The 12,139-nt window shown below is 40.0% G+C and overlaps 1 protein-coding gene across 1 annotated transcript; it reads left to right on the forward strand.

Annotated features, from left to right (window-relative positions):
* Positions 1 to 787: 787 nt before the first annotated feature.
* Kbtbd2 (kelch repeat and BTB domain containing 2) lies at positions 788 to 10,291 on the forward strand. The gene is made up of 3 exons (XM_051203171.1): positions 788 to 1,124; positions 5,821 to 5,986; positions 7,588 to 10,291. Exons 1-3 carry the CDS (start codon positions 955 to 957, stop codon positions 9,121 to 9,123), a joined length of 1,872 nt encoding a protein of 623 aa, XP_051059128.1. The 5' UTR covers positions 788 to 954; the 3' UTR covers positions 9,124 to 10,291.
* The last annotated feature ends 1,848 nt before the right edge of the window (positions 10,292 to 12,139 follow it).

Raw genomic sequence — 12,139 nt, forward strand, 5'->3', positions numbered from 1 at the left:
TAATCTCATAAACATTCCAAGAGAGAACACAGTGCAAAGAGATAAATTACACATGCTTCCCATGTGTGGTTTAGGGAGTGACTGGGTGGAGGAGTGCTTGCTGATGTGTTGTGACTCTGGGTTCTAGCCCCAGTTCCTCAAAACAAAACACATTTAATACCTACATGTACGCATTAGAATTTCTTACACTTTAGAAATTAATGATTTTGACCCTAGTTGCTGTGTAGTCTCTGTGACGATTAAATATGTCCAGAGTGTGACAACCACCACAAAAGAGGGCATTTGTTGTTTTCTGCCTTAAATTACAGTCATGTGTTCTGTTAAAAAAAAACTAGATCTGGCTTTGTGATTTAAATTCTTTAAAGAACCTCAAGATTGGCTGTTTATTCGTGTTGTCTTCTTGAACGTTTATTTCTTGTATGGAAGGCAAAAAGTTTAAAGTATAACTAATTTTCTGCAGCCTAGTTATTTTAAATGTTATGAACTTGGACAATTCATTTTTCTTCTTTCATTTTATGTTAATATCTAAAGTTGATTGAAACTTCATATAAACGCAATATTGTTGAAGGGTGTTGATTTAAACATTGTATTCTAAAGGCTTGTTCTACATATTCTAACTGAACTTTTTTCTTTTTAGTATTGCAGAAAACCTACTGAACATAAGATGTTGCAACAGAATCTACCTCCTCTATTTTTCCCTTATTCATGAGCTGCACATTTGCAGACTTAAGCAGGATGTCTGTAGTGTCTGTGGAAAAACTCTAGCGAAGGATGGCCTAGCACAGACTAAGCCTGTAGCAAGATACTCTACTCTGTGATTGGATCAGTTCTGGTTCTGAATGCTACAGATAACAGCAAGTGGACGCCCCCCGTTTATTTCTGAAGTATTCCTTTGACCTTCCATCAAGACAGACTTTTCTACTCTGTTCTGGAAGATATTGACGGAATGCAATCATGTCTACTCAAGAGGAAAGGCAGATCAATACGGAGTATGCTGTGTCCTTGTTGGAACAGTTGAAACTGTTTTATGAACAGCAGTTGTTTACTGACATAGTGTTAATTGTTGAGGGCACTGAGTTCCCTTGTCATAAGATGGTTCTTGCAACATGTAGCTCCTATTTCAGGTAAGTCTTGTTTAGTTTGTAGTATCAGTGTTGTTTAAATTTCTTTATTTACACTGTGTGGGCGTGGGCAGGTGTGCCCTAGAGCAGTTAGTGGAGAAAGAAGACAGGTTTCTTGCTTGCCACAGCTGGTTCTCCCACCTTCAGGTAGATTCTGAGAGGGTCACAGTGCACCATAGACAAATGATTAGACTTTCAGGATGTGTCTCATCTTTAAGGTCCCTAAGAATAGAAGCTAAGGTAAAGAAATTGCTTTATCCTCTGTCTTTCAGGTAAGTTTTACTCAATATTTGAAAAGACAGGATGACTAAGGTAAATTAAATGTGGACTATGTGCTACAAAAAGAAAAAAATTGTTTCTGCTGCCTGTTTGTGGCATCTATAAGCAAGGCAGACTGAATTGACTTGGAAGATTGATTTACATAAAACTGAAGAGGTGGCACATTCCTCAGACAAGCCAGGACCCAAATGGCAGTTGGCTGCGCAGTGCCAGCCACTTTGGTTTCAGTTTGTTTTGTGGGTTTTTTGTTTTTTGGTTTTTCGAGGCAGGGTTTCTCTGTGTAGCTTTGGAGCCTGCCCTGGAACTCACTCTGTAGACCAGGCTGGCCTCAAACTCACAGAGATCCGCCTGCCTTTCCCTTCCCAGTGCTGGAACTAAAGCCGTGTGCCACCACCACCAGGTGGTTCTCATGCAGTTTCAGACACTGATTTTCCTTTGTGTTACAAGGCCAGTTTGCAAGTTTGCAGTGATCAGGTACTTTTTTTTTTTTTTTAAATAAATGGAGATGACTGAATTTTTAGTGGCTCTCAAGTGTAGACTTGCAAGCTATACATTAAAGACCTTTACACATAGCCGTGAACGTGGATCTGAGGGTGTCCAGCAAGCCTTAACCCAGTAAGCCATCTCACTGCCTGGAGTGATATTCTGTCAAATGTTAAAGTTTTAGTTTTCTAAGACAGTCTCACTGTGTAACTTTGGTTGTTCTTGAACTTACTGTGTAACGGCAAAATGACTGACAGGTAAAGACCTTTGCTTGCCTAGCTTAATGACCTAAATTCAATCCCTAGGACCCACAAAGTAAAAAAGACAGAACTAACCCCTCCAGGTTGTGTGTTGGCTTCCACACATGAACTGTTTCACACACAACTAAATGTGATTAAAGTTTACATGACATAAAAGAATATACTATTCTTACAGCCACAAAATTAATGAAGAAAATAATGAAGCCGTAACACAGAGAGTATGAATAGAGTTTCTCTTGAATAGTTATCATTTACTTACTTTTTTTTTAATAGTTCATTTAGAAAATCATGGTTGTTTATAAACTGAAGAGTTACGCAACAGACTCAAATAATAATTAAAAATAAGAATAGTGATCTTCATTTTTGTTTTTCAGATGTTTAAGACCATCTTAACTGATGGTAGAAATCCAGGGTTTTAGGTTCAGTGAATGGATACCTGAGTTCAAAAGTCTCTTCTTAATGACTTAATTGCAAATTGATGAGCCATTGTTGAAAAGAGTTCTATGCTTTTCTTACAGATTCCCATCTGTTGGTTTTGTTGCTCAAGCTGATCTATATTTTGTGAACTTGTATGATTCTCTTGCTTCACCATTATTAGGGTAGGCTTTTTAATGTTAGTTACCTTAGCATTCATCACATACACACACACACACACACACACACACACACACACACACACACACACACAATATTCAAGAGAAATTCTGTAAATATTTTCTGTATTATGGCTTCATTTTTTTCTTAAGTTTGTGGTTGTAACAAATGTTACTTACATTTGTGTGTGTGGATCCTGGGAATTGAACTCAGGTCATTAGGCTTGGTGAACAAAGATCTTTACCTGCTGAGTCATCTTATTGGTGTTTTTGGTGTTATATTTATCAAGTTATATTTCTGAATTGAGATATTTGAAGACAGGGCAACTTTAATCTTTCATTAATACTGTAATTACAGTTTTAAAGGCAAGGGTATCTTCAGGGCTTCCATTGTTTACTAGTTCCTTTCTTTCATTGGTTTATTTTGTGTATGCAAGGGTTTTGCATGCATGCAAGTCTGAACCACATATGTGGTCAGGAAGGGTTTCGATCCCCTGGAACTGGAGTTGTAGATGGTTGTGAGTCACTATGTCAGTGCTGGTAATTGAACCCAGGTCCTGGAAGAGCAACCAGTTCTGTGTAGCCATTATTCAAGCCACATTTTTTATTTATTTATTTTTTATATATATTTGTGTATATTGGTGTTGTGCCTGCATATGTATGTCTGTGCATTACATGCATAAGTTGTAGAACAGTTGTGAGCTACCATGTGGGTGCTGGGAATTGAACCTGGGACCTCTGGAAGAACGGTCAGTTCTCAATGATCAGGCCATCTCTCCAGCCCTCAAGCTACCTTTCAAAAGTAAATTTTTGTCTATGTTTGGCTGCATGCAGTGCCCTTAAAGGCCAGAAGAAAGTGTTGGATCCCCTGGAACTTGAGTTACACATGGGTGTTGGGAACAGAATCCAGGTCCTCTGGAAAAGCAGCCTGTGTTCTTAATTAGCGAGTCATCTCTGCACCCTGTAGTTCCGTTCTTTAGCTTCCATGATTTTATGGGAAAACATGTTTGTCCTTAAAGTAACCACTTATATTTATTGAGTACATAAAGTAGTTCAGTAAGTGTGTATAATTAAAACTTCATATCATTAAGATCTTGTGATTGGACTAGTTTTATAGTCACAAGAAGAAAACATACTAGTTTTTTCCTTATGATCTTTGTATGAGTAAATTATGGTATATGCCTTAATAATAGTTCTCAAATATTTTAGCTGGATCTTGCCTTTAGAATTCAGGGTTGTTACACACACAACTTATTCTGTTCTGATGTGTGGTATGTGTGTATTGTATGTATGTAGGGGGTACATAGGTGTATATAGGTCAGGGCACAAACTTCAAGTCTCAGACTTAGCCTCCCATTTTGAGACAGCGTCTCCTTGTTTGCTACCACATAAGCCAGCAGTCTTGGAGTTTCTGTTGCTGCGCTGAAACGCCATGACCAAAAAAGCAAGCTGGGGAGGAGGAAAGGATTTGGTTTACTCTTCAGCATTGTGTACAGAGACTTTTTCTCTTGTGCATGCAGTAATATTCTTCCTTTCTTTCTTTTTGGTTTATTTCGAGACAAGGTTTCTCTATGGCTTTGGAGGCTGTCCTGGAACTTGCTCTTACAGATCAGGTCAGTCTCGAACTCACAGAGATCCACCTGCCTCTGCCTCCCAAGCGCTGGGATTAAAGGTGTGTACCACCACCACCGGGCAGTAATACCCTTTCAGTTAAGTGTTCCAATGGGTGAGCCCGGGAGCATGGCTCAGCATTTGCCATTAAGCCTGATAGCTTGAGTAGACTCTGGTTCCACAGAATTGGAGGGGCAGAACTGACTCCCAGAAGCTGTTCTCTGGCTCCCCTCCACATGCATTGTGGCCTGAGCCCTATCCTATACACACTGTAGACATGCACAATAAATGAATGTTAACAATTCTTTTTAAGTAGTCTGGTGTAGTGGTGGTGCATGCCTTTAATCCCAGCACTCAAGAGGCAGAGAGGCAGGCTGAGTTCAGCAGTCTAACTACCTAGTGAATTCCAGGATAGCCAGAGGTACAGTGAAACCATATCTCAAAAGAACTAGGGTCTGCATTCCCACAGTGTCAATTGTCTTTCCAGCAGAGTTTCCTGCATGTTTTTTCTAATGAAGCTGTGTGTTTTTTAGGAATTCTTTAGTGGTTTCTAACCTTTTTTAAAGGTAGACACTTCATATAGCATAAACTCCACACATTTTTTTTTTAAGTCTTCAGTCGGCCCTCTGCAGCTTTTACTACATATTCAGCAGCAAATAGAAAATATTGTAAGAAGGAAAACCTTAACAGTCTAGCAGCTCCTTGCATGTATTTACATTGTTTGGAGTATTATAAGTAGTCTATAAAGGGCTGGGTGGGGCTGTGGTTCAGTGGGTAGAGTGTGTTCCTCCATGTATGATGTATCCTGGATTGATCCCCAGTACCACATGAACTAGGTGTGATTGTGCATGTCTATCTATGCTTAGCACTGGAGAGAGAGGCAGGAGAACATGTTCAAGGCCTAGATAGGCAGATCCGTAGGTAAGTAAATTACAAAAGATGTGTATATTTTGGATAAATATGCCTTGTCTTAAAAAGGGACTTAGTATCTTTGCTTTTGTGTGCTGAGGGTATCCAGGAGCCATTTTACTTGGATTCTGAGGATGTCAGAATTGTGCTACCATTTCCAATCTAATTTAAGACATTTCTGTTATTCTGTTCATTTTTATATAGTCACTTCTCAGTCCCTTGTACAGCTCTAGATAACTATTAGTCAGCTTTCTGTCTCTGTATATTTGACAGTTTGGGGACATTTCATGTAAATTAACTCATGTCTTTTGTTTCTGGCTTCTTCACTGAGCATAATGTTTTTGAGGTTCATTTATCAATTCTTCTGTTTTGTTGCTGAATAGTCCCTTGTGTGACTGTGAGGAGTAAGTTAATTTTGATCGTCTGCCTTGTCTTCAGCCCTGTAAATACATGATTTTCTCATTGTCTTTGAAAGTCTTGTCTACAAGGAAATACGCTGAACAAACATCCTATGTTACCTGGTTTGTTTTGCTTTATTCAGCATGTTTTCCGTGTCTCCTGTAGAGCCATGTTCATGAGTGGACTGAGTGAAAGCAAGCAGACACATGTGCACCTGAGGAATGTGGACGCTGCTGCCTTGCAGATGATAATAACGTATGCATACACCGGGAACTTAGCAGTGAATGACAGCACTGTGGAGCAACTCTATGAGACAGCTTGCTTCCTGCAGGTAAATGCTATTGCGGTGTGTGCCTTATTTTATCAGCAAGCAGTTGTATCTTTTTTTTTTTTTTTAAAGATTATTTTTATGTGCATTGGTTTGTGTGTGTGTGTGTGTGTGTGTGGTTTTTTTTGTTTGTTTGTTTGTTTTAGTTTATTGGTGTTTTTCCTATATGTGTGTGTTGATGTGAGGTTGTTGGATCCTGGAGTTAAAGACAGGTGTGAGCTCCCATGTGGGTGCTGGGAATTGAACCTCGGTCCTCTGGAAGAGCAGTCAGTGCTCTTACCTGTTGAGCCATCTCTCCAGCCCTCATGCATTGCTGTCGGCCTGCGTGTACGTGTCTGTGTGAAGTGCCAGGTCTCGTAGAATTAGTTACAGACACTAGTAAGCTGTCATGGATGCTGGGAGTTGAACCTGGGTCCCCTGGAAGAGCGCCCAGTGCTCACACCAGTCATCTTTCCAGGCCCTCATTCATGATATCTGTATCTGTATGGTTTTAATGCCGATTTTATGTGGACAGGGATATAATTTTAAAAAAGATAAGTGTGCCAAAATAACAGACACATTGGTATAGAAACACCATATTTACTTTCCCATTTGTTCAGGGGGTAACACTGCATTAATAACACAATATCTTATCTGTGTGGGTTCTGTTACAGAAACTAGTAAATTAAAACTAAGTAAGCTGGGTATGGTGGTACACACCTTTAATCCCAGTACTGGGAAGGCTGAGGCAGGAAACCCACAAATTCCAGGGCACTCCAGTTTCTACACCTACAGTACCTGTCTTGAAAGACAGAGACTAATTTTCATACTGGTTTCATATCTTGCCTGATGCACTTCAGAATTTAAATTTCAAGTTAAGTATTTGTTGAATTTAAGAATGTTTATGTTTAAAGTTTAAATTCATTAATGTTTGATAGAACTCTCACAAATTTAGATTGATATGGAAGATTTGATGGTAATGTTGATTGAACTATATCTATTGAACTATTAAGTAGTTAAGTAAAATTGGTGTTTGATGCATTTTAGGATAATTAACTGTTCTGTATTGCTCAGACTCCCTGTTCAGATTTTAGTAGGAACGTGGGCATTCCCATCATCTCTTTCCCCGCCTTGGAGCAGTACCTTGTACTTTGGAAACTGGTGTTTTCAACCAGGTGTGGTGTCATGTCACCATACTGTGATCATAGCAGCTGGGGGTGGGAGAGAAGGCTGGTTGTTTGAGGGCAACGCCAGCTACCTGTAGCAAGCCCCTGTCTCTAAAAACAAACAAAAGAATCTGTTTCTACCGAGGAAAAACTTTAGCTCTCAGGGACTAATGTTAAGCAGCATTTAGATCATGTAAATAGCTCCTTGAATCTGAGCTTACTGTGTGTGTTACAGCAGACTGAACAGGAGGGCAAGGGGAAGAAATAGCATCTGTATAGTCTGAAGTCTGATTTTATTATTGCAGAAAAGTGTCTCTTACCCAGACATAAGTGTCTGGAACAGTACGAGGGGGTCTGCCACAAGAAACCTGTAGAGGGCTCTCAGTAGGGTACTAGATTTAGATTCTTAGCACTCTTTAAAAATCATTTCCTATTTGTTATTCTCCATTCTTATTTTAGGTAGAAGATGTATTACAGCGTTGCCGAGAATACTTAATTAAAAAAATTAATGCAGAGAATTGTGTTCGGTTGTTGAGTTTTGCTGACCTCTTCAGTTGTGAAGAATTAAAGCAAAGTGCTAAGAGAATGGTGGAACACAAGTTCACTGCTGTGTACCACCAGGAGGCGTTCATGCAGCTGTCCCATGATCTTCTGGTAGACATTCTCAGCAGTGACAATTTAAATGTAGAAAAGGAGGAAACCGTTCGAGAAGCTGCAATGCTGTGGCTAGAGTATAACACAGAGTCACGATCCCAGTATTTGTCTTCAGTTCTTAGCCAAATCAGAATTGATGCACTTTCAGAAGTCACACAGAGAGCTTGGTTCCAAGGGCTCCCGCCCAACGATAAGTCTGTTGTTGTTCAAGGTCTTTATAAGTCCATGCCCAAGTTTTTCAAACCGAGACTTGGGATGACTAAGGAGGAGATGATGATTTTCATTGAAGCATCATCAGAAAACCCGTGTAGTCTTTACTCTTCTGTCTGTTACAGCCCCCAGGCAGAAAAAGTTTACAAGTTATGCAGCCCACCAGCTGATCTGCATAAGGTTGGGACAGTTGTAACCCCTGATAATGATATTTACATAGCAGGGGGCCAAGTGCCCCTGAAAAACACAAAAACAAACCACAGTAAGACAAGCAAACTGCAAACCGCCTTCAGAACTGTGAATTGCTTTTACTGGTTTGATGCACAACAAAATACCTGGTTTCCAAAGACACCAATGCTCTTCGTCCGTGTGAAGCCCTCTTTGGTGTGCTGTGAAGGCTACATCTATGCAATTGGAGGAGATAGTGTTGGTGGAGAACTTAATCGAAGGACTGTAGAGAGATATGACACTGAGAAGGATGAGTGGACAATGGTGAGCCCTTTACCTTGTGCTTGGCAGTGGAGTGCAGCAGTCGTGGTCCATGACTGCATTTATGTGATGACGTTAAACCTCATGTACTGTTACTTTCCGAGATCTGACTCATGGGTAGAAATGGCCATGCGGCAGACAAGCAGGTCTTTTGCTTCAGCTGTGGCTTTTGGCGATAAGATTTTCTATATCGGAGGGTTGCATATCGCCACCAACTCTGGCATAAGACTCCCTTCTGGCACTGTAGATGGGTCTTCAGTAACTGTGGAAATTTATGATGTGAATAAAAATGAATGGAAAATGGCAGCCAACATCCCCGCTAAAAGGTACTCTGATCCCTGTGTGAGAGCTGTTGTGATCTCAAACTCCCTTTGTGTGTTTATGCGGGAAACTCACTTAAATGAACGAGCTAAATATGTCACCTACCAGTATGATCTAGAACTTGATCGGTGGACTCTGCGGCAGCATATATCTGAACGTGTTCTGTGGGACCTGGGGAGAGATTTTCGATGCACTGTGGGGAAACTTTATCCATCCTGTCTTGAAGAATCTCCTTGGAAGCCGCCAACTTACCTTTTTTCACCAGATGGGACAGAGGAGTTTGAACTGGATGGAGAAATGGTTGCACTTCCCCCTGTATAGGGGAGTTGAGGGGTGCACATGCCAGACTCGTGATATCCTTTGCTAAACCAGAGGATATAAAAGGACTTAAGTATGAGTACATAAAAAAAAATCTATCTTTGATACATTTTATTTTTATGGCCTACTTAATATTTGCATCAGTATAATATATATATATATATATATCAGTGTGTCATACAGAAAGATATGCTTCTGTAATATGAAATAGGTTATTTGGTAATTGAGAAGCTTTTATGTGTATCATGTGAGCATAAGAGTCTGGATTATCTAACATTGTTAGCCCTGTGTATGTACAGTTCAGAACTTCACTTTTAAAGGTAATTTTCTGTTCCTAGTGTGGTATATCAAAATTGTGCTGAGATTATTTTAGTATATGTATTGAATTCCCGAACTTTTAAAGTCCTGGAATATAGTTTTTCTAGTATAATTCAGCTGCACTTAACACTAATGTTCATGTTGGTGTAGAATGTCCTTTAAATCCTACACTATTGTTGGAGAAGATCTCCTATATGTCTATGGTATTACACAGGAAAAGCTGTGACTGCAGGATCAGTCTCACTATTCTAGGTGCATGTATTCCCTTCCCACTGACTTATACTTGTCTATCTAGAATACAGGTTGTCCAGTCAGCTGGTCACTTACCAGGCGTGGACTTAAGTTGCTGGGCTTGCAAATGAATTGCTAGTCCCTCATTGTGCGGGTCTGTGTGGAGCTTTAATCAGTAAATGTCTCCACTTCTGTATTACATTAACGTTGGCTCATGCATATAACCACCTGCTGCTGATGTAGTTCTCCATCTTAAAAAGATTTAGAGTGGATTAACCAGGTCATTACATCTTAATTTAATACCGAGCATTACTGTAGAGTGATTGTGTGTAGGAATCTACTAGGTGTGTTTTTTAACCTGATGTGTGTATGTTGGGGGGGTAGGGGTAGGAAGGTGAGCCGTGCAGGAATCGTCTGCACTGACTGTACAGGGGAGCAGACACTAGCACTGCTCTGGCATTAACCCAGGAACCACTAGCAGCTGTGGGGCGCCACCAATGCAACCTGTGCAACCTGAGCACGGGTGCCTCATGACAAACATTGCTGGCATGTTCAACTGCATAATGCTCTGGCACTGTATTTTGAATGACATTAATTTATTAAATAAATTGTATATAATCAATATGTGGTTTGGGCTTTTTCTTTGGTGATGGGAATACTTTAGCTCTGACCAGCGTGGGCCCTTGTAGATGCTTTCTTGAAAATCGATTGGAGACACGCACAGAGAAACTGATCTCCTTTCAATGCTGTTTCACTTTCTGCAGTCCCCTATCCAACATCAGTTTTGCTTTGAAAATGCTAAATAGAGTATTGTAGAAATGAACAGTTGGTAATTTAAAGTTGATGCAGATTAAGCTGCATTCTTGTACTGAGTAAGCCACCAACTCAGTTCAGGTTCACTATGGCACGGAAGTAGCACATTTAAGTAACTTACACCATCACAATTGTTGATCTGGCTTCTAATTTATGAAATACTTTTATAATAAAGGTGTGTATCATAAAAGCATATAAAAACAGTATTGTAGGATTTGATAGTATGCCCACCTTTAGGTGTTTGGGTCTTAGGAAATTTCTGCAGATGTGAGAACTATTAGAATTTTCTAGGCCTGTTCTAAAAGCTTGAGATGAGCAGAGCAGGTTGATTGGCCAGTAGTCATACATCTTGGGAAAGTATAGTACTTGCTTGAGTGCCGCTTGTTCAGGCCTTAAATAAGGATTTGATAGATGATCAGTCTTTGCGGAAGACATCATTGGTCATGTTTACAGACCTTAACTCAGTTGCTTACCGAAGGAAGCAGACTCCATAGTATACTTAAAAGTGCCAGAGTTTGAACCCAGGGGCCTAAATAATACTAGGCAAGCATCCAGCCGCTGAGATACACACCCCATTCCTTAACATATTTAAGGCATATCTTAGGGTTTCTATTGCTGTGGTAAAACACTAGGATCAAGAGCAACTTGCACTTAACAGTTTCTAAGTCTGTTGTGTGGGTAAGTAAGAGCAGGAACTGAATCAGGCTGTGAAAGGGAGCTACTTACTGGCTTGATCCCCATGGCTTGCTCAGCCTATTTCCTTCTACAACCCAAGATCACCTGTCCAGGCGTGGCACCACCCACAGTGAGCTGATCCCACACACAACAATCCCTTCATGAAAATGCCCTACAGACCAATCAAGTAGGGATATTTTCTCAATTGTATTTCCCTTTCCCCAGATGAACCAGCACACCGTCATCTCTGGAGAATAATAGTTTTCTAGGTGGGCATAGTGGTGCATACCTTTAACCACAGCTGTGACCAAGTGAACCTTGGCTTTAAGAGGCTAGCCTGGTCTATGTAGTGCATCCCCGGACAGCCAGAGCTGCATAGAGAGATCCGATCTTCAAAACAGTTCCTTGGATTTTTGTTTTGGGAAACTTTTTTTTTTTTTTTTTTTTTTTTTTTTTTTTTTGCCTACAATCTATACCATATAATTCATCTATTTAAAATCACAGTTGAGTAGCTTTAAGAATACAGAGCTGTACAGTCCTTACCGTGGTTAATTATAAGATGTTTTCATGGTTCTCATCCCACCAGTCTCCCTCCAAAGGACCCTCGCCAACCTTTCACCACACTGAACCAGGTTGTCTTAGAAAAGAAAAAAAAGGCATGCTTTTGCTCTGGATCTTTGTACCCTTAGAATAAAGGCAAGGTTTGTTTCTAGTTTCCAAGGCTTGAAGCATTGCTTCCGCTTGAGTTTCTGGCCTAGTTTTCTCTCTAAAGTACATTGGCTCATAAATCAAATTGTTTGCTTATCGGGCCTTATCTCTTTCATATATTTTTCCTTGTTTCTTGTTTTGGTTTGTCTTAAACTCCAGTTAAATCTTAGATAACCAAATTTGAGTGCATTTACTTTCACTCATCAAAGTGTCCTGGTTTGGTTGGTAATTGTGTGATAACACTGATTAAATTTAGTTTACCTTTGGGTTAACT

This window comes from Phodopus roborovskii, unplaced genomic scaffold, assembly GCF_943737965.1.
Source record: "Phodopus roborovskii unplaced genomic scaffold, PHOROB, whole genome shotgun sequence".
In the NCBI taxonomy this organism is placed as follows: Eukaryota; Metazoa; Chordata; class Mammalia; order Rodentia; family Cricetidae; genus Phodopus; species Phodopus roborovskii.

Coding starts and splice junctions, on each gene's coding strand:
- Kbtbd2 (XM_051203171.1), top strand. CDS start 955: ATGTCTACTCAAGAGGAAAGGCAGATCAATACGGAGTATGCTGTGTCC. Junction 1,125..5,820: donor ACATGTAGCTCCTATTTCAG/GTAAGTCTTGTT, acceptor TGTCTCCTGTAG/AGCCATGTTCATGAGTGGAC. Junction 5,987..7,587: donor AGACAGCTTGCTTCCTGCAG/GTAAATGCTATT, acceptor TTCTTATTTTAG/GTAGAAGATGTATTACAGCG.